The 21,049-nt window shown below is 45.4% G+C and overlaps 1 protein-coding gene across 3 annotated transcripts in view; it reads left to right on the forward strand.

Annotated features, from left to right (window-relative positions):
* The window catches only part of TGFB2 (transforming growth factor beta 2), a 109,563-nt gene that overhangs the window by 4,759 nt on the left and 83,755 nt on the right, over nucleotides 1–21,049 (forward strand). For 2 of the 3 annotated variants that reach the window (XM_049868632.1, XM_049868634.1), the window contains exon 2: nucleotides 12,562–12,645. The exons of the other annotated variant lie outside the window; for it this stretch is intronic. In XM_049868632.1, the coding sequence (XP_049724589.1) occupies nucleotides 12,562–12,645 (84 nt within the window). The remainder of the gene's footprint in view (nucleotides 1–12,561; nucleotides 12,646–21,049) is intronic. 3 annotated transcript variants of the gene reach the window in all.

The raw sequence follows: 21,049 nt of genomic DNA on the forward strand, positions 1-21,049 counted from the left end.
CAAGGATTTTACTTTTTAATATTCTATCTCTGTGTTTGTGTGGGCACGTGTGTGCGTGTGCGTGTGCGTGTGTGTGTGAGAGAGAGAGATCTCAGCAAACACAATTGAACCCTTTAACTTCCTGAGTGATTATTAATACACAAGCTTTAATTTCCCACATTCTTATTGCATCATTGCTTGTGCTAAAACTAGTGCCTGATTGTGGTTACAGTTAAGTTAGGCCGCATTCTCCTTCTTTCAGGATTTCCTCTTTTCTTTCTTCTACGTTTCAAAGACTAAAAACAATCCTCAAGGAAATATACTGTTTATAACTGAAGCAGTTGGGCAGTGTTTGCTGCCAAGGGAAGCCAGCCTGCTAGGTGTGGTGTCCCTGCTGAGGAGAGCTGACCTGAGGGAGGCAGGTGGTGACCACTTGACCTCACAGAGGGAATGGGGAGCCCTCAGCGCCTCCACAGCGACCCCTGTGGTCCACTCAAGGAGCGGCACCTTTTGATTTACAACTCCTTGGCGAAAAGATGCTGATGTAACCTAGTCGCTGCCTCTTTCATATAAAGATATTAAAGGATGACAAATCATTTTTCCTAGAGGAAAAAGAGACGTGAAAAGAGGCCTTATGACTCACTGTTGGTCCCACATCGAATCTGGGTTAGAACGGAGGAGGTCACTGACTCCTAGGCCTTTGCCCAGAGATTACAACACAGGGACCGCTGCTGCCTTTTTACAGGGTTAGGAGGGAGCCTGGCCGTGGGGAGGGTGTGCAGGCGGGCTGACCGTGAAGTGCCCCACCCCGCCCACCTTTTATATTCAGTAGTAAGGTGGGCAGCTAGCAAAGAGACTGAATTAAAGAGCTCTGGAAACAGCCCTTTCAGCTCTCTTGATGTAGTATTTCCGGTACTGATGGGATCCTGGAGAGAAGATTGGGGTTTGCCAGCTGTGCTTGCTCTCCCTACTCCCTACGCAACCCTTCCGCTGAAGGGTGTGTTCCACGTTGCAGGCTGCAAGTGAGCGCTTGCTCGGAACAGTTTGATGAAACGTGGCTCTGGCCGAGATAAACAAACGTTCCCTTGTCATTTTGAAACCATATGGTGTGCTTCTGTTTTTTACATATATATATATTTTAACAAGCATAGTTTTTTAACCTAGGAATTCAGTGTCCTCCAGGTATTTTATTTTTAATTTAATTACATGTTAGGAATTATTTCGCAGGTTTGTTTAGTCTGAAAAGTTTGCCTATGTCATCTCTGTACAAGAAACTTGCTTCATACCCACAACCACAAGTTGGTTTTGGTGGTGGTCTCTGGTTTTGTAGGAGTCCCTAGGTGGTGCAAATGGTTAAAACCCGGTACTAACTGAAAGGTCGGCAGTTCTAATCCGCCCAGAGGCCCCTTGGAAGAAAGACCTGGCGAGCTGCCTCTAAAAGATCACAGCCATTGAAAACCCCGTGGAGGGCAGCTCTACTCTGACATGCGTGGGTTTGCCATGAGATAGAATTGATCCCATGGCAACTGTTTTTTTTCTGACTGGGCGGGGGTCGGGGGGTGTCTTGGTTTTGTTACCAGTCCAACATCTGATTTCCAGAAGTGAGCATTTTACTTCTCCACTCTTACCACCACCTTGCTCCCTAGTTGGCTTGGTGGGCTTGATGAGGCACGAAACTCCCTCTTGCCCTCTTTGCCTCAGCCTCTGACTTGCCTTCTTGTTCTTCGCTCTTGCGGGACATCTGCTTGTTAGGGGTTAAGTGCTCCTACGTCATGTCCTTGCTGATACTCTGCTGAGTTCCTTGGAGGTCGCAGCTGTCCAGTGGTGCCCTGAGAACCACTTCAGCTAGGCTGGAGTGGCTTAGGACCTCTGCCTCCTTCTTTTCTTTGTAAATTCCACCCAACAGATGCATTTCTCTTGCTCATTCCCATTGTTCCTTTGCCACTTACGGGCAGTGATGGTGATGGGTCTTGGAACAGAGAATGGCAGAACTGGTAACTGCAGTGTTTGTCTTGGCCTGGTCCTCATATGAGGATCCTGGTTGGCGCAAGCGGTTTGTCATTGACTGTTAACCTAAAGATTGGTGGTTTGAACCCCCCCAGCAGCTCTGAGGAAGAAAAGCCTGGTGAATTGCTTTCATAAAGATTACAGCCAAGAAAACCTTACAGGGCAATTCTACTCTTTAACGTACAGTACTCTGTAACACAGGGGGTTGCCGTGGGCTGGGGGCTGGCACAAGAGCAGCCAACAACAGCCCTCACATGGGGGTCTCTGGGAGCTCAGACCCCTTAGATAAGAGCTCAGACTTCTTAGATAACATCTGGCCTCTCCTCCTTGCTCAGCCTACCTCTCACGGACCCGTTGCCATCGAGTCAATTCTGAATCATTGTGACCTTATAGGGCAGAGTAGAACTGCCCCATAGGATTTCCAAGGCTGTAATCTTTACAGAAGCAGATTGCCACGTCTTTCTCCTGCAGAGCAGCTGGTAGGTTTGAACTGTAGACCTTTCAGTTAGCAGCCGAGCACTTAAGCACTGCACCACCAGGGCCCCTTCCTCTCACTGGATCCCTGCATTAGTCCTCCTCACCAGCCACACAACCTTCTTTGCCTTTACCCACGTGTGCCATTGCTTTTCATGCCTCTGGGCCTTAGTTTCTGCTGTTCCGCCTGGCGAGCCATCCTTTAAAACCTTTGCAGGCCCTTGTAGGCTTGGCCAGAGGCCACCTCCCCAGGAAGCCTTCCTTGATTCTCCTAAAAAAAAAATCCTAGCCATGTTTAATTCCTCTTCCTCTGCGCTCTCACATACTGGTGTTTCTCTCCATCACAGCCTGTTTTCTTTTGCCGTTGGTAAAAGTTAGCTGTGTTCTGGGCTGTCTTCTTCCGTGGTTTGTAAACTTCCTCAGATCAAGAACCGACTTCTGTATTCTTACAGAACCAAGCACATTGTAGTTGCTCAATAAATCTTCAATTCATGAATGAGCATCTCCCTTTAGAGAATGAGAGCGAACCATTGAGGAAGGTCTATGAGTTCAAAACGTCAGGACCTGGAGGTATGGAGAAAAAGAACCTGTTGGCTGACGGAGCACCTCCTCACTATGCTACAGGCAGGGTGGCATTTCTTACAACCCCACAGCTCCCGTTTCCAGTTTTGTAGATAATAACGGCAAAAACAAAAATGATGGTGATGGTATACTAACCTTTATTGAGCATTTACTGTGTACTGAGAAGTTTTAAATATTTCACACGTACATACTCTTTAATCCTTAGGGCACCCTGCGAGGTAGACGCTAGTGTTTTCCCTTTGACATATGAGGAAATGGAGGCAGCTATTTTTGTCAGTGATGTTGTATTACAACTAAGGTTTTCAGTCACCATAAAAGGTTTTCAGTCACCATAGATAATAAAAAAAAAACAAACAAAAAATCCAGTTGCTGTTGCGTTGATTCCAACTCATGGTGACCCCGAGTGTTGCCGAGTAGAACTGCTCCATAAGGTTTTCATGGCTGTGGTCTTCTGGAAGCAGATCACCAGGCCTTTGTTCCCACGTGCCTCTGGGTGGATTTGAACCTCCAACCTTTCGGTGCATGGCTAAGCGCTTAACTGTTTGTGCCACCCAGGGACTCCTGTATAGATAGGAAAACCCGTTGCCACCGAGTCAATTCTGACTCATAGTGACCCTCTAGGACAGAGTAGAACTGCCCCACAGAGTTTCCCAGGAGCAGCTGATGGGTTCCAACTGCCAACCTTTTGTTTAACAGCCTGAGCTCTTAACCGCTGTGCCACCTAGAGGCCCTAATATGGAGATGAGGAAATAGAAAACAAAACCAAACCCATTGCAGTCTAGTCGATTCTGACTCATAGCAACCCTATAAGACAGAGTACAACTGCCCCATAGAGTTTCCAAGGAGCACTTCGTGGATTCGAACTGCTGACCTTTTGGTTAGCAGCTGTAGCACTTAACCACTGCACCAGCAGCGTTTCCCAGGAGATAGAGACCAGGACTTTCTTCTCCCGCTGCAAAACGAGGTAGTGTGTCCCACCACGAGCTACGTCCATAAGTTCTGCGTTCTTTCCCTAGAAAAGGGCATACCTCTCTGAAGGCCTGGCACAGCTTTGGGTCTTTTTTCTTGCCTCTAACACATTCAGCTTTTATCTCTGCACTTGGATTACACAAAAATTGTGACTGAGTACCTGATTTTGGTCTTGAGCTGCAACCATTTTCTTCATAAAAGCTTTGATGAATTTGATTGATAGGGGAGCCACCTCGTCTTTTTCAGACAGTTAATTTATTTGGGAAGGCAGGATGGTGCCATACAATGAGCACAGACATGGGAGCCAGACAGACCAGTAAGTAAAGGGAGGTGAATAAAGAGAAGGGATTGCAGCAAAGTAACCTCATAGGTTGGAAGGGAACTCCAGGCCTTTGGCAGTCATTAAAAAGCGGTCCTGTATCGGTTAGCAACACGACTCTCCCAGAGCAAGTTATTAAAACCACTTCATTGACATACTTGTATTTTTTACGTAGATAACGTGCATGTTCTACGTTTACTTGCCAACCGCTCCCCGCCCCCACCCCTCAGAGGTATTTTCATGCTGTAAAAAAAGAAAATTAGCATAGCATGCTTACAAAATTACCTCATGGGGTAGGGGAGGGAGCGGCTGGTAAACAAGGGTAGAAGGCACACATCATTGGAGTAAAATATGACAAGTCACATCCTGCTGAATTTGGACCTTGGCTCAGCCATTATTGGCTTTGTGGTCAGATTTAAGCCTCTTCACATCACCAAGCCTCAGCTTCTTTGCTTGTCAAGATAAAGGAAACAATACGTACGATAACATGTGTAAGAAAGCACCCAGTGCTGTGCATCGGGGCTCACAGGCATTCTTCACACATCAGCCATTATTCACTGACTCTCAAACACCACCGATTCTTAAGATGCCCCCTTGTTTTATGTGCTGCTAAGAAAGAACTATCGCTACCAATTAAATATAGCATGCCATTCATTGCTCATAAGGGAACATCTGGATTTTGTAGATATTCAAATGTGAAAAATCCACAGAATCAATGAAATCAGATAAATATTTGTGGAATGAAAGAGTAGTGGTTCACTTGCACATAAGTACAGAGTGCTGTGCTAGAAGTGTTTGGAGAATAAAATTAAGTGGAGACGTAATTGCTGCCCGCAGGAAACTTGTTCATGCAGTAAGAGGCAGGAACCGCTAACCGATACTGCCCATCTTTGGAACAAAACCTCCTTCCAGCCACAGCATCTTCCGGTGCAGGCTCGGTGTGTTCATTTCCAGATTTTTTTTTTTTTCTTTTTCACATTTTAGTTACTAATTGTTTTAAAGGTATATATATATATATATTAGGAAAAACATATTTAAATTATTTTAGTAGCTCACTCTGAATATATCTATATACACACACATACGCTACATAGCACTTGCCACTTTATCTCTCAGGGTCATAAAGTATGATTTCCAGCCAAGGAGTGAGGGGACAGTGTTCATGGATGGTCCAAGCTGTAGGTGTGCCTGTATAGTGTGCATCCAGGGGATGACAGTGGTGGTTCAGCGGTAGGATTCTCCCCTTCCATGTGGGAGACCCGGGTTCCATTCCTGGCCAGTCCACTTGGTGCACATCCACCGCCCATCTGTCAGGGGAGGCTTGTGTATTTCCATGACACAGAGCTTCCAGACTAAGATGGACTAGGAAGAAAGGGCGGGCAGTCTACTTCTGAAAATCAGCCAGCGAAAACCCTATGGATCACAACCATCTGCTGCTCTACAACCAATCACAGGGATGTCACAGGTCTTGGGAGCGTTTCGTTCCATTGTGCATGGGGTCCCCATGAGCTGGGGGCAACTTGACAGCAGCTAACAGCGAGGCCTGTTTCAACCCCTCCCTGCACATCCCCTGTCCCTCAATACTTCCCCTAGTGATAGTCTCTGTTGAGAAGGTGGCCAGGACATTTGGAATCAAGGCTGAGCCAGGTCAGGCAGTGGTGGTTAGATCGGGGTAGACTTCATTTCACCTCTATAACCAGGTATAGTCTGGCAGGCGATGTGAATTTAAGAAAAGGCTTTACCAACAGAATGCCATTAGGGAGTTGATGTCTCAAAGAGGAATGTGGGTGACCGGAAGGGGAGGAGGTGGTCACCTCAAAGGGCTCAAGGGGAAAAATGAAGAGTTGGGAGATGATATCAAAGAAGGCCTCCTGTGGTTAACGGCTCAAGGCATTCTCTCAGGTCAACAATATCGTGGCTTTCCTGAGGTAACCTAGTGAAACCACTTCATTGGTGGTAGAAAACACTGATCGCTGTGCAAGAGGGATGCTGAGTTCAGTGGATCTACTGTCTGTTTCAAGGAGGGAAAGGAGCCCTGGTGGCACAAACAGTTCAGCGCTCAGCTGGTAACCAAAAGGTTGGCAGTTCACACCCACCAGTGACTCTGCGGGAGAAAGACCAGGCGATCTGCTTCTGTAAAGACCACAGCCAAGAAAACCCCATGAGTCTTTTCTACTCTGTCACAGGGATTCGCTATGAGTCTAAATTGACTCAAGGGCACCTAACGACAACAACAGCAGAAGGAAGGAAAGCCTCACAGTGCTGAGAAAGCTCTCCTCTGTGGACCTGGGCTACGCCTTCATTCTCTCAAATGAGCACCTGGATTTGTCACTGCCTAGTAAGTCAGAAACGTGCGGCTTAGATGTTCCTTTAATCACAAAGACTTGAGGAACTTCAGGCAAATGGCAAATGCTCTCTGGATTTTGTGAAGCCCAAACCTTCTGGAAACAGTTTGAAAGCATTTCCAACCCTCCACAGGCATCTGTTCCCTCTCACACTAGCATGTTCCACGCGTCGTGTTCGCAGGCAGAGTTCCACTGTTTTCTAGGGCATTCCAAGTTGCCTACATGTTGCTAATTATGAAGCAGGTTATTCCTAAGGAAGAGATACCTTGTTTCTGAAGGAAAAGTCATGGAGTGGCATTTGGAGAAAGAATAACGTTGTTTTTCTGGAGTAGTTGTTTGGGTCAGGAAATACTAGCGCATCATTCTGGTTTCATGAAAGGAAAAGAAAAATGCTGTGACTTAGACCTTGGCTCTGTTCATTTGGCTTCCCCTATCTAACCCACACCACACTGACAAATACCACATCTGTCTTGACAAGCTAGTTCACAAAATACTATTCATTCATAACTTTAGGCTGTTGTAAGAATCTTTATTTGTTGTTACCTCATCTTGTGAACGAGAATGCAAAGTTTAGTTTTGAGAAAGACTCTAAAATGACCACAGCTCCATTGGGTTTTCAAGACTATGAGGAAGCACTATCTGAAGGAGAATACTGGGTATTTCCTGGGGCATTCTTAGGGCATTAATATAGTCCTTGGAAACCCTAGTGGCATAGTGGCTAAAAGTTTAACAGCTAATCAAAAGATTGGCAGTTCGAATCCACCAGACACTCCTTGGAAACCCTACGGAGCGGTTCTACTCTGTCCTATAGGATCGCTATGAGTCGGAATCGACTTGCTGCCAAAACATAGCTGGGAATGTTCTGGGAAATATAATTTAATTTTTAAGTTTTGGGTTCGTTTCAGCATTGGTAGTTTCAGTGCTTCTTGGATCAAGTTTATCAGGGATTGCTCTGTCTACACCAGATGTAGCAGTGCCTTTGTCATCCTTCCGTTGGGGGTTTGCCTTCTTATACTGTCACTTATTTTCCTGTCTATTGGCTTTATCTTATGTTCATGTCTACTTTGACATCTTAATGACAATACCACTAAAGTTGTTTCTACTTTCTTTATAACGGACTCTTGCAATTGAGCTGCTCAGTAAGTTCAAATTATGGTGGACAATGTATTCTGATTCAAGTATTAAAAAAAGAAAAAAAAATCACAGGCTGAGAACATTCCCTTGCGGAAAATGGATTACTTGGTGAAGGGATCATCTTCTTGAAGGTCTTTTAGGCCTTTCTGTGGGCAAATGTCTCCATACGTTAGCTCACCCCTTGAGGGAGCTCTGGAGGTTAAGGAGAGGGGAGAACCTGACTTCTACCTGGAAGTGGCTGACCAGAACCAAAGCTGAATCACAGTTGTCATCTCAGGTTCTGAAGTCACAGCTCCCCCTTAAGATGGGTCTTTCCAGTTCTACAACCCTGGCTTGCCCGCATCTTCCTCCGCCCTGTTTTATGTCTTAGCCATTTGAGGTATTAAAAAAAAAAAAAATCATGTTTATTTGAGTAGCAGTTTAATTGTTCATTTGTTCCTCTTCATAGAATTAAGCCTGAAATGAAGTGCGTTGACTGGAGTCACTGGTGTAAACCAAGCCTTGAACTGCCGTCTTTCACCGATTAAACTTGTGCTTTTCCCGTCTAAACAATGCAGGGACTAGAGATGGTTTGTCTTAGAGAGAGAAATATTTAAGAAGAATTCTACTGTCAGAAAATATCAGTATCAGTAATAAGACTATGTGTGGAGAGCCCTATATAATTTCATTCTTTGGAACTAGCATTCGGGTTCTAGGAAGGGGATCTTGAATCAGGCCGACTGAGTCATTATACGTTTGGGATCAGCACATTGTCCTTTCTCGGAAACATTTGCTGGGAATTTTCAGAGTAGAAACTCATTGTAGTTCAGTATTGGGAGGAAGTAAGAGTACCCACCTACAGATATACTGTAATCCCAAGAGGAATGCATTCTGTTTGTGGGGAGGGCTTGAGAGGGATGATAAGGAGTTTAGCTGGGCATTTTTTATTGATACTTAATTCTGCTTAAGATACCACGAAGCAAAAAAAACACAAATCAACTGCCGTCAAGTTGATTCCTTCTCATAGAGACCCTATAGGACAGAGTAGAATCGCCCCATAGGAGCAGTTGGTGGATTCGAACTGCTGACCAGCATGAGCTAGAAACACCGTACTTTTGTTGCTCATTTCTTAGTCGTCATCCTAGGCAAAAATGAAGGGCCACACTTTTATAATTAACTTCTTGGTCATTTAGTTAGCCTGTAAATTAACTATGCAAAATGTTAATTCCAAGATTGTTTCTATCTTATTACTAGTGTGAGCCTCAGTGCTCCAATATCACTTGGTGTGTACCTGAGTACTTCTGAGAAGTATGATTTCTCTTAAACTATTACTCATGGCCGTCAAGTCGATTTCAACTCATAACGACCCTATAGCTCTCAGATTTTGGTAATGTTTCACATTTTACAAAGCATTTTTAACATTTACCCAAAACCTTGTTGATGTAAAACGATGTGTCCAAACCTTAATGCTACCCCAGCCATGTAGATTATTCTTGTTAGGCGCCATCGAGTCAGTTCCAACTCATAGCGACCCTACGTACAACAGAATGAAACACTGCCTGGTCCTGCGCAAGCCTCACAGTGTGTTATTATGCTTGAGCCCATTGTTGCAGCCACTGGGTCAATCCATCTCATTGACGGTCTTCCTCTTTTTTGCTGACCCTCTATTTTACCGAGCATGATGTCCTTCTCCAGGGACTGGTCCCTCCTCATAACACATCCCAAGTATGTGAGATGCAGTCTTGCCATCCTTGTTTCTAGTGAGCATTCTGACTGTACTTTTTTTTGCAAGACCATCCATGTACATTATTGAAAATCAATTATTAAAAAACCCAGGATTTCTTTCTTTAGCCTAAAAAATTATACCAGTATCACTTATGTCTCCATCCAGTTCGTGTTCTTAACGTCTGAGGCATTGAATTAGCATCGGAGTTCTCTATCCTTCCAGTAAAAAAAAACGGTTGCCATCGAGTCGATTCCGACTCCTGGTGATCCCATGTATGTCAGATTAGAACTGTGGTCAGTTGGGCTTTCTTTTTTCAATAGTGCTTTAAGTGAAAAGTTTACAGTTCAAGTCAGTTTCTCATACAAAAACTTCTATGCACATTGCTATGTGACCATAGTTGCTCTCCCCATAACGTGACAGCACGCTCCTTCTCTGCACCCTGTATTTCCCGTGTTCATCAGCCAGCTTCGTCCCCCTCTGCCTTCTCATCTCGCCTCCGGACAGGTGCTGCCCACATAGTCTCCTGTGTCTCCTTGAGCCAAGAAGCTCACTCCTCACAGTGTCGTTTTAGATCTTACTCAATTGGATTTTCAATGGCTGATTTTTCAGAAGTAGGTCACCCGGCCTTTCTTCTAAGGCACCTCTGGGTGGACTCTAACCTCCAGCCTTTTGGTTAAAAGCCAGTTGTGTTAACTGTTTGCACCTCCTGTCCTCAAAAGTAATCAAACAAACAAAAAACCAGTTAGGCCCTTCTGTTAAAAAAAAAAAAAGCAAGAAAAGAATAGATTTTAATACTGCACCTTTATAGCAGAGTGGAAGTAAACCACAGGTGCCTACTTGAGGACTGCCTGCTGGAAGTGACTACTGGTGGTCCCTACCTTGCTGGTTTCCACACAGACTTCATATGGCCCTAGTGACCTTGGGAGGTTTCAGGCTCTGAATTCAGTCAGTAGAACTGCCCTTTTTTCTGCACCACAACGTACACTGGCCTGAAGAAGGTGCTGTTTCCCAGGAAAAGGAGTTAAATCCCCCCAAGAAATGCAGAGGGCCATCATTTGAAGAAAAAGTATTGCGAAGTGACTCACTCTGCGTATTCTGCGTTAAAAATCTGGTTATATTCAGCGAGATTTTTATTTAAGATAACTTTCAGAATCTCTTTTTAAAGATCAGCTATGAATGAGAGAAGTTTGTTTGGCTTGCTAATCTTGTGACAAACAGTTTATACCCAGCGTAGCTTCCTGTCTTTGCTGACTGGTTATTTGAGAGAATTTTCCCTTTGTAAGGCTCTGGAGAAGGCTCTCAAAATAAACAACATGGCTGCTTATTGGTGGGAACATATGGAAACAGATGTCTGCCGGCTGGAAGCAGCACGTGGTGGCAATATGACAGCAGCCTGTGGGACAGGAGACCGCGTGCTGGGCACTTTGTGCATGGGTGCCTCTCGGGCCATCCTGAGGCCCAGATTTGCAGGAGAGTATAATCCATACGTGTGTGAAAATATGTCCCTGGGTTCTGGTTAGCGGGAGGCATGTTGTTAGAGACGGTTGGAGAAGGTAAGTTACAGGGTATAGGAAAAAAAAAACAAAAAACAAAAAAACAAACCTTCATTATCAATTTTAAAATCGAGACATAAAAGACACAAATCTGGAAAAAAAAAAAAAAATTGAAAGAGGAGTGAACCAGGCCTTTGCCCTTATCAAGAGAAGTTTTGAAGTCAGGTCTGAATCACGGCAGTGTCCCTTCTGGAAGACATGCCCTGTCCGAGTAGAAGGTGCCTGGGTTCTAAATCTGTGTAAGGAGCTAGGAAAGAAATACATTCACGCTAGACGTAGAAGCAGTGAAATAAACCAGGTAACTAATGTTGTTAGATTTCCTGAGCGCCTCGTATTTGTCAGTCCCCTGATTTCACTCTCACAGAAGCCCTCAGGGATAGCACTGTGCCTGCCTCATCGTGAGTAGGTGAAGGAACTTGTCCAAACATTCACAGCCCATCAGCGACAGGGCTGGTGTCTCAGTCCCGATCTTCTCAGGCAGAAACCCTACACTGACCTCCTCTACCACAGATAGGGGAAGTCTTTGAACGCTCAATAACGTTTCCTTTGCAATTTCTGGTATTTTTCGATGTGTTCTCTTTTTATAAGGACACGGTGGGCAGTGTACAAGATCTCGTTGCTGTTATTTTAAATGTAGCAGCGTTCCAAATTTCGGTATGTAATAACTATCATCATAGAAGGAGCCCTGGTGGTGCAGTGGTTAAAGTGCTCAGCCGCAAACCGAAAGGTCAGCGATTCGAACCCACCAGCTGCTCCATGGGAGAAAGATGTGACAGTGTGCTTGCATTAAGGTCACAGCCTCGGAAACCCTACGGGGCAGTTCTACTCTGTCCTATAGGGCTGCTGTCAGTCGGAATCGACTCGACGGCAGTGGGTTTTCTAATCATTATACATACGTGCTTGATCTAATCCAAGGAGCTCTAGCATTTTAAACTGTCACTTAGAAGCCTGAACTAAGGTACACTTGTATTTTTGACTCCTTCCAGAAGGAGCGTGCATATGCAGGTTAGAAATAACGACGGGTGATTAAAAAAAGAAAATCTAGGCCCATCAAATAAAAAAAAAGTTTTATAGTTTTATTCCTAACAGGTCAGCTGTCTTTTGTCAAAGGAGGTCAAGCCCTTTCCTACTCACCTTGGCTTCCAGTGTAAGTCAAGGTGTTTATTTTGCCATTTCAGCATAGACACTGTCCGTTGTTACCCTAACACTAGAGGGTCTGGGATGGAGGGAAGGTGAGTTCAGAAGCCTGTTAACCCAGTTAAGGGATGCCAGAAGGTCTGGATCTAGAGTCCAGATATCCTCCGTGGGTCACTGAGTGTCTGAGGCTCTGGCTGTCATTTTATCCCAGGGTCCTCAGGAGCAGGGAGCTTATATTACTGGGGGAATGAAAAGAGTACCCAGTGAGTCCCTCTTCTGCTTTGAATCTTTGTGTAGCTCTTTGCAAGGCATCTCTTCAGTAAAATAGCTAATGACTGTGCTTTTTAAAACTCCTAGCTGTCTGCCCAGTTGTTACAACACCCTCTGGCTCAGTGGGCAGCTTGTGTTCCAGACAGTCCCAGGTGCTCTGTGGGTACCTTGGTGAGTATCCTTGTCTGTTTATACCTCGTTTGACATAGTGATATCAAGTCCGTCTTTAGTATTTGTTTCCTGTGGGGAACTGGTCAGAGGCAAAACAGAATTCGGAAATGCTGAGCAAGCACTAAGGTGCCCTAAATTTTCTATTCTGAGCTTAAAAGAGAAAACTTATTAGTAGCTTTGAAGTAATATGATGACTTGATTGCAGTATGTGAAAAAAAAAAATGGGTTGTGGGTGTATGAGATGTGTGTTCTAAGACTTACAGGGTGATTTGAAATATTGATCGCCTGACCCCAGGGAGGCCACTGTTCTGGGGGTTGAAGGGTTTCCTCGAGTGTCAAAGGTCCCCTTTTTGTCAACCTGTGGCATTATTAGATAGAGGGGCTTGGACTGTACTTTATTTGTTTCTATATTCTTATTTCTAGCACAAAGTAGTTGCTCAATGAATTTTTTTTGAAATTAATATTTTATTGTGCTTAAAGTAAAAGCTTACACAGCAAATTAGGTTCCCATTTAACAATTCCTACACCAGTTATTTAGTGATATCAGTTACATGAATTAATGTTTCTTGAACTGAGGCGGGCAAAGGAGATTTTCTCTCTGGGGAGGTTTTGGAGGGAGGCCTGTGGGTGAGTTATGGTAATGCCATTATTTTGACTTTCATTTTGATATTTCCGTGTTGCATGAGAAATGAATTGTCATGGGTCAGGCCCTCCGCTGACTGGATGTGGGGGCTTGCTGCTTGCTCAGACCACTTAGCTCTGACCCTAATACCCAGGGCAGACTCCCCAGAGCCAATGCTGGGCATTAGGCTGAGGGCATCAGCTCCAGAGATCTCCATCCCATTACGACTTGGAACATTCGGCAATTCAGCCAGCATTTATTGAGTGTCTTCTGTATGCTGGGCAAGGAGACCACAAGGACGAGTAGGATTCGGATGGGCCTGACACTCAAGGAATTCAGTGACCCAAGTTGTCCCTGCACTGCGCTCGAGAAAGTGGGAGTAGAAAAGCCTGGCTTTGGTTCACTCAGAGTTTTTAAGGCCCTGAGAAGGTGTGGATTATGGTGATTCCGAATGTGGGTGGAGGTCCCTGACAGGGACAAAGGAAGTGTTTTTGTTACCTTAGTAGAAGCCTGGTTCACGTGGATGTTTTACTCCGCAGTTTTTGGTGGTATAATTCTTGCCTTCTACATGGGAGACTCGGGTTCGATTCTGAGTCAGCGCCCCTCATCTGCGGCCACCAGCTGTCGGTCAGTGGAGGCTTGTGTGTTGCTGTGATGCTGAACAGGTTTCGGTGGAGCTTCCAGACTAAGTCAGACTAGGAAGAAAGGCCTGGCGATCTACGTCCAAAACCAGCCCATGAAAACCCTACAGATCACAACAGTCCGATCTGCAGCCAGTCACGGGGAAGGCGCACAGTCAGGCGGCATTTTGTTCTGTTGTACGTGGGGTGGCCATGCGTCTGGGGCCGACTCCACAGCTAACAACAGCAACAACAACCTTGCTTCTTAGGAATCAGTATAGCTTATTTACAATGGCCTAAGCTGGGAGTGGAGCCCTGGTGGCGCAGTGGTTAAGAGCTCGGCTGCTAACCGAAATGTTGGCAGTTTGAACCCACCAGCTCCTCCTTGGAAACCCTGTGGGCCAGTTCTACTCTGTCCTATGGGGTCGTTAGAAGTTGGAATTGACTCCACGGCTGTAAGTTTTGAAACTGGTATTTCCTCAAAAAGAACTGATCCTACTGAGAACCAAAAAACCAAAAACCTGTTGCCGTTGAGTCAGTTCCAACTCATAGCGACCCTATAGGACAGAGTAGAATGGACTCATTGGCAAAGGGTTTGGATTTTTTTTGAGACTGGAATTGGAGCCCTGGTTGCACAATGGTTAAAGTGCTCATCTGCTAACTGAAAGGTCAGCAGTTCGAATCCACCAGTTGCTCCTCAACAGAAAGATGTGGAAGTCTGCTTCCGTAAAAATTATAGCCTTGGAAACCCTATGGGGCAATTCTACTCTATCCTATAGGGTCACTATGAGTCGGAATTGACTTCACGGCAGTGGGTTTGGTTTTGGTTTTAAAACTGGGATTTCCTCAAAAAAACAAACAAACAAAACCTCGTTGCTGTTAGGTTAATTCCGACTCATAGCGACCCTATAGGACAGAGTAGAACTTCCCCCATAGAATTTCCAAGGAGCAAGCTGATGGATTCGAGCTGCCAACCAGTTAGCAGTGGTAGCTCTTAACGACTGTTCCACCAGGGCTTTGTATCCTATTGAGAGTATACATTTATTTTAAAGCAGAGAGCCTCAGGGTTTCTAGAAGCTGCCACGTGAATAAAAAGAGCAAAAGATTCAACCCATGCCTTAAAGGAGCCCTGGTGGTACAGTGCTTAAGAACTCAGGCTGCTAAGGGTCAGCAGTTCTAATCTACCAGCTGCTATGGAAGCCCTATGAGCAGTTCTGCTCTGTCCTATAGGGCCGCTATGTATTGGAATTGACTCGAGGGCAATGGGTTTGGTCTTTGGTTTTTGTGAGACAGGTTTATTTTGTTTTCAAGTTCCAAATTTTAGTTTTATCTTACTTTTACACCAAGGAGTTAAAAACCCGCTCCTTCTGGTTAGCTCTCTTTAGAAAGGAGAAGGGCAGGGAACGGGAGAAGCAGACACTTGCGGAATACCCCCACGTCCTTGTACCGAAAGCTACATCGTCCTAGTCTTCCTACCAATGTGGTAGGGGCATGGGTGACAGTCCCATTTTTCAGGAAGCTGTGGCTTGGAGAGGTAAATACCTTGTCCCTGGTCACAGAGCTATTAGTAGCAGGGCCAAAATCTGAATTTAGCTCTGGCCTGGATGCTTCCACCATACCACAGAGACCCCAGACATTTTCCCCCTTCCTTTTGCTCTCCCTTTGGAATCCTGGCCCATTTATTTTATAACTTTCTTACCTACTACTTTGGATTAATTTTCCTCTCATCATTTCCTCCCATAGTAAACAAGTCAAGAGGTCTACCCTGGTTCCTGGGTGGTTTTTCTTTTCAGGCACTCCTTCCCACTTGGAATTTCTTTCAGTCACTTAACTGCTGCAAGTTTTCCCTCTTTCTTTGGTCAGAAAACATTGGAAACCCACTGTACCCTTTGGCGAGTCTGGGAAAACCTGAACATTTCTGCAGGTGTGGAAAGGGAGATAGGGTCTTCTCCTGGAGCAGGGGGTCTTCCATCCTGCCTGTGGGAAAAACACTGTGGACCTCTCTCAAACCTTCCTTGCAAAGCGGCTGAGCGGTGGGGCTCTGCAATTTTTTTTTTTTTGGTCTCTGTTCTTAGAAATAGTAATTGAGTAAAAATGTAAGTGAGTCTGTGCCAGGGGGCAAACGTCCAGGGTCAGAGTGGATTTCTCCATGCTGAGTGTGATTCTGAACACTCGTTAAGTCAAGCCTGGCCAGTGCCAAGCAGCTCGAGGGCCATCCCTGTCACCTTGCGTGAACTGCCTTCCCATTCCAAGGAGATGTTGGGAGTGGCTGGAAAGAGCAAGCTTGGGGCCCTGGTGCCTCTCACCACTCTTGCTCTGCAACCTGGGGGTAGTTGATAACTGTGTGCTCCCACTCCCATGGTTGGACCTGTGGCTCTGATGCTTCACAAGCTTTAAGGAAAAGACTCTGGGGTCTGAAATTGTCCCATGTGGCTGCAAAATTATTTTTCTCTTTTTCAATTAATATCCCCAACAGTATTGATTAAGATGAGCTTAGCCTGAAGATATCCCTAATGAGATACAAAAGTCCACAGGGTAAGCCATATGGGCAATCTCTCCATGAAAGAATGGGTTAACAGACAGGAAGGTGGATTAAATTGATTCCAAGCACTTATTGGGTAAGAGGCTTTTAACTGACTCAGGTTTTCAAGATGGGGTTCCTTAACTGTGACCTCCGTTTGTATTTCCTTAGGCTTCTCCAGAAGCAGATTCCCTGGTCCTGTGGCCGACCCACCCAATCAGGACCTCTGGGGTGGGTGGACTGAGAAGCTGCACTTTGTAAACAGGCCCTGCAGGTGATTCTCAGCCTCACGGAAGTTTGCAGGTGTTTAAAGCAGTGGAAAGCAGCCCTGGTGGTGCAACAGTTAAGTGCTCAGCTGCTAACAGAAAGATGGGTGGTTCAAGCCTACCAGCCCCTCCGAGGGAGAAGAGACCTGGCAATCTGCTCCCATAAAGATTACGGCCTGGAAAACCTTATGGGACAGTTCTACTCTGTCCAGTAGGGTTGCTGTGAGTCAGAATAGACTTGATGGGCACCCACCAGCAACAGGACGGCAGTGGGTGCTCTGACTGAGCAGGTGTGTTGACTTACAGTCAGCCAGCCTGGGAGGACCCGGATGCAGAGGGGCTTCTGGTCAACCAGCTGGTCCTCCAAGTGTGTGACCCCGAGTCCATGGCACAGCGTGTTTCCCATTTTTCACAAGTACCTGCAACATCAAGGCAGACCCATTATTGACAGTATGACACGTGTCCCCTGTTCACCACAGAGGAAGACAGTGAGAGTGAGGGAGTGAATCAGTGAAATGGGTGGTGATGCCTAGTATGGAAGTTACAATTGGAGTGAATTCCTTCTCTTAAGTGACTTCAGCTGGGCAACTGTGACGTGGGAAGGAGATTTTTAGTGAATGTATGATGTAGAAACTGTATACATTTTATAATGTATAGGTCAATGTATAATGTACGATTGTCCAAGGCAGTGTTTGGTCAAAGCATGCTGACCTCCTAATGGCCTGAGTCCCTTCCTGAGGCATTCCACGGGGTAAGGATCTAGCCGACAATGGGATATAAACACTGCCACCTCAGCCAACCTCAGCTTTGGGTAACTGCCCTTTTCTCTTTGCAAGTGACGGTCTTCTCAACCGGAGGTATTACAGCAGGTGAAAATCTGACCCAGCCATTAAAAAGCAAAGTTAATGATCAATTACTTGGTATTTTTTCTGTATAACCTAGTGTTTTCTGTTATTCTGATGCTGATTTTGAACCACCCAGTATCTTGAATCCAACATACCATATGAATCTTCTATAACTACAGAAACAAGAAGCTGTTTATGCTTTCCAGAAAGAAAAGATTTGCCCTTACTTGTTGTTTCCTTCCTCTGGGAGCTTGCTTGACTATCATTTTGATGAATCACAGAATAGAAGGAACACTTAATGTGGTCTTTGAAAGAACTGATGCATTTTTACAGGAGAATCCCTTTGGATATGGAGACTGGAGAACATGGTTGTATCGTTGCTTCTTCTACAAAGTTGATAACGTTCAGAGGACATGATTGGCCTGCTGCACATGCATCAAATGCCATTGAGTTGACTCCGACTCATGGCGACCTCACGTGTGTCAGAGTAACAACTGTGCTCCATAGGGTTTTCAAGAGCTGATCTTTTGCCCACTGAACTCTTTAGAAAAATATCTAGTTCTCCTATATGGCCTATATTACCAAACAGCCCCCATGGCTATGAAGTATGAGAAGAATGGTTGCTAGTGTTAACTCCACTTCCCACAGGTCATCAATGAAAAGATTTCTACCTTAACTACAAATATAGATGTAATTTTAAAGCTAAATGTCAAATACCTGTTAAGCTTGTGGGAAGACAAAGATAGGCCTGAACGGTATATTCAGTTATTCAACAGTATTTATTGAGCATCTGCTATATGCCTGGCACTGATCTGGGCACTGGTGATGTTGCTGTGTGCCGTGGAGTCGATTCCGACTCACAGAGACCCCATGTGACAGAGCAGAACTACCCACAGGGTTTTCCTAGCTGTAATCTTTACGGGAGCAGATCGCCAGGTTTTTCTCCCGAGGAGCCACTGGGTGAGTTCAAATGGCCAGCCTTTCAGTTAGCAGTCAAGCACTTAACCGTTGCGCCACCAGGGCTCCTTGGCACTAGTGATACCATCAGTGAGTAAAAAAGCAAAAAAATAAAAAAAAACAAAAACCTTGTCCTTGGGGAGCTTACATTCTGGTGGAGGAAGACAGACCGTTAATAATGAAAATTAAATAAGAATGTTACAAGCTGGCCAATGTTATGGGGAAAAAATAGAACAGAGTCAGGAAGATGGGGAAAGGAGTTGCAATTTTAAGCCAGCTGGCCAAGGTAGGCGTCATTAATAAGGTGGCATTTAAGCCCAGACTTGGAGGAGATGAGAGAGTCACCTGGGGCCATCTGCAGGAAAGCTTTTCTGGCAGAGGGAGCAGCCAGCACTCTTCCCGGCGTGTTTAAGGATTAGCGAAGCCTCGAGGTGAGATTAAGAGATCCCAGGGACAGGTCCTGTGGGGCCTTGGAGGCTTTGCAAGGTCTGAGGCTCTTGCTCTGCATCAGATGAGAAGTATAGCTCTGGCAGAGGAGTGACGTGCTCTGACCTAGGTTCCGAAAGGGTCGATGTGGCAGTAAAGTGAGAAGATCCTGAAGGATGGTAGGGGTCAAAGCAGGAAGACCCACTGGGAGGTCCTTGAATGCCACTTTGCAATGGAGAGAAATGGCGCTATAACAAGAATCCCAAACAGACCAGCCTGTGTTAAGTTCCTTTTTTAGCGAGCAGTTTTCTTACGGGCTACAGTGGGTTCTGTATATAGAATGTGTTATTTTGTGTGATTGTTTTCAATTCATAGACCTGAGTTACTGGCAACTCACTTACCCCCTTCCTTTCTGGAAAGAGTCTAGCTTTGCAGCCTTCTGTGCGTGGAAATAACGCTTTGGGTCTTGCATCTTGTGCTGACAGATGTGGAATGGCAGCTGGTAGAGTCTGTACTTGCTGTGGAAACCTAGGCTGTGTTGCCTAGTCATAACCCTCTTTGACTTGGTGGCCAGGGACACATAACACATAGGTGACCATACCTTGGCCTAGGAAAATGACAAACCGCCCTTCTCTGTGTGAAATAGAGATCTGGGCCTCGAAGGGCTTTGGATCTGTCCAGCTGTGCTGAGCACATGAAATACAAGTGCTTTGCCTAAACCCGAAAATGAGGTCAGAAGCCAGGGAATTTGTGAAACTATGTCTCTTATCAGTCGCCACCCATTTCTGTTGGACTAGAGTTTGCTTTCTAATTCTTAAGTTTTGAGCAGCAAGGTGGCTTTATGCTGGTATGTTGACTTTATTCCTTCATTTGTCTGTACAAGAGGAGGAGATGGAAAAGAGAGAAAGATCTCATCCATTTTAAAAACTTACTACCTTGTGGGCATGACATGATCTGATCCCCGCTGTTCCTGTGTCTGTGGAGTCATGAGGAGCTTTATAATGGATATTTACTGAGTAATGAGTAGGTTGGCTTTATAAGACAGAGGCAAATGTTATTTCTCTCCATCTTTATATATGACTTACTTCTCCAAGGGAGACAAGTTTATGTGGTATAAGAGGCAGAGTTGGGAGTACCAGGCTTCTGCAGCAAGTCCTGATGTGTTATGTGAAGTTATGTATATCAGGAAAACTCCGAAACTAAGGCTTACCTCCATAACACGCAGAGAAATCCCTTAGCCCTAGGGTCCTAGATTGCCACCATGGTCTTGACATGCCCAGCAGTGGCTGGTAGGTGTTGCCCATGGTAAGGATTCAGGCTAAGTTTCTAGGAGAGTGTAAGTCTGTAGATGCTTAACTGTTTGCTAGAGGGAACATGACTTTGCTGTTGATCATCTCCCTGGTGTGAGTTCAATGCCAAGTTAAACATCATGTACCATGTAGTTCCCTAGAATCCTGTCTAGCCTGAACCATGGGCTCCTGACAGTGACCTACCAGGTACATTATTTAGACTCAGGCTTCTTCCTGCAAATTGAAAAGAAACCCAGCCTGGCATGGGACATCTCCTGTGTAACTCAGCCCAGTGATGGCCATTGGCTTTGACTGCCCCGAACCTTCTAGGTAGCTTGGTGTTTGTGAGTTCGTAAATAATCATCTGCACAGCCTATTTTTAGAAGCAGCAGATGCTGAGCTTTTCCACCCTGCTCGCAGGGTCAGCGGTGGGAAAGAGAAGAAAAAATGAAAGCATTGTTTTGCACATGGCTGGCCATCTGTATTCCTGAATCGCCCTGTTGTGGGTATGATGCAACTGCTGGAGCTGTTTTGCTGAATATGAACTTTGTCCACCAACTGGAGTATAAATTGGTTTTGGATTCTTCTGAAATCTAAATGGTCAGACCATATTTTTCTAATATTCCGTTGGATTGTGCGTTTGCTCTGTGGTGGGGGTGACTCGTATGTGCTCACCATCACAGCAGGGGATGCTTCTCTCTTTTCCCGATTGTGGTTGCTTGTTTGCTCCAGACTGCTGCTCACCTCAGCCAGCCGTCGGAAGCAGGAGGGCAGGAAGGCCGCTCCCTGGGGACCTGCAGCCACTGTGGCTTCAGGATCCTTTAATACCAGGAACCAGTTGCAATCGAGATGGCCCTG

Source organism: Elephas maximus, chromosome 24 (genome assembly GCF_024166365.1).
Source record: "Elephas maximus indicus isolate mEleMax1 chromosome 24, mEleMax1 primary haplotype, whole genome shotgun sequence".
NCBI lineage: Eukaryota > Metazoa > Chordata > Mammalia > Proboscidea > Elephantidae > Elephas > Elephas maximus.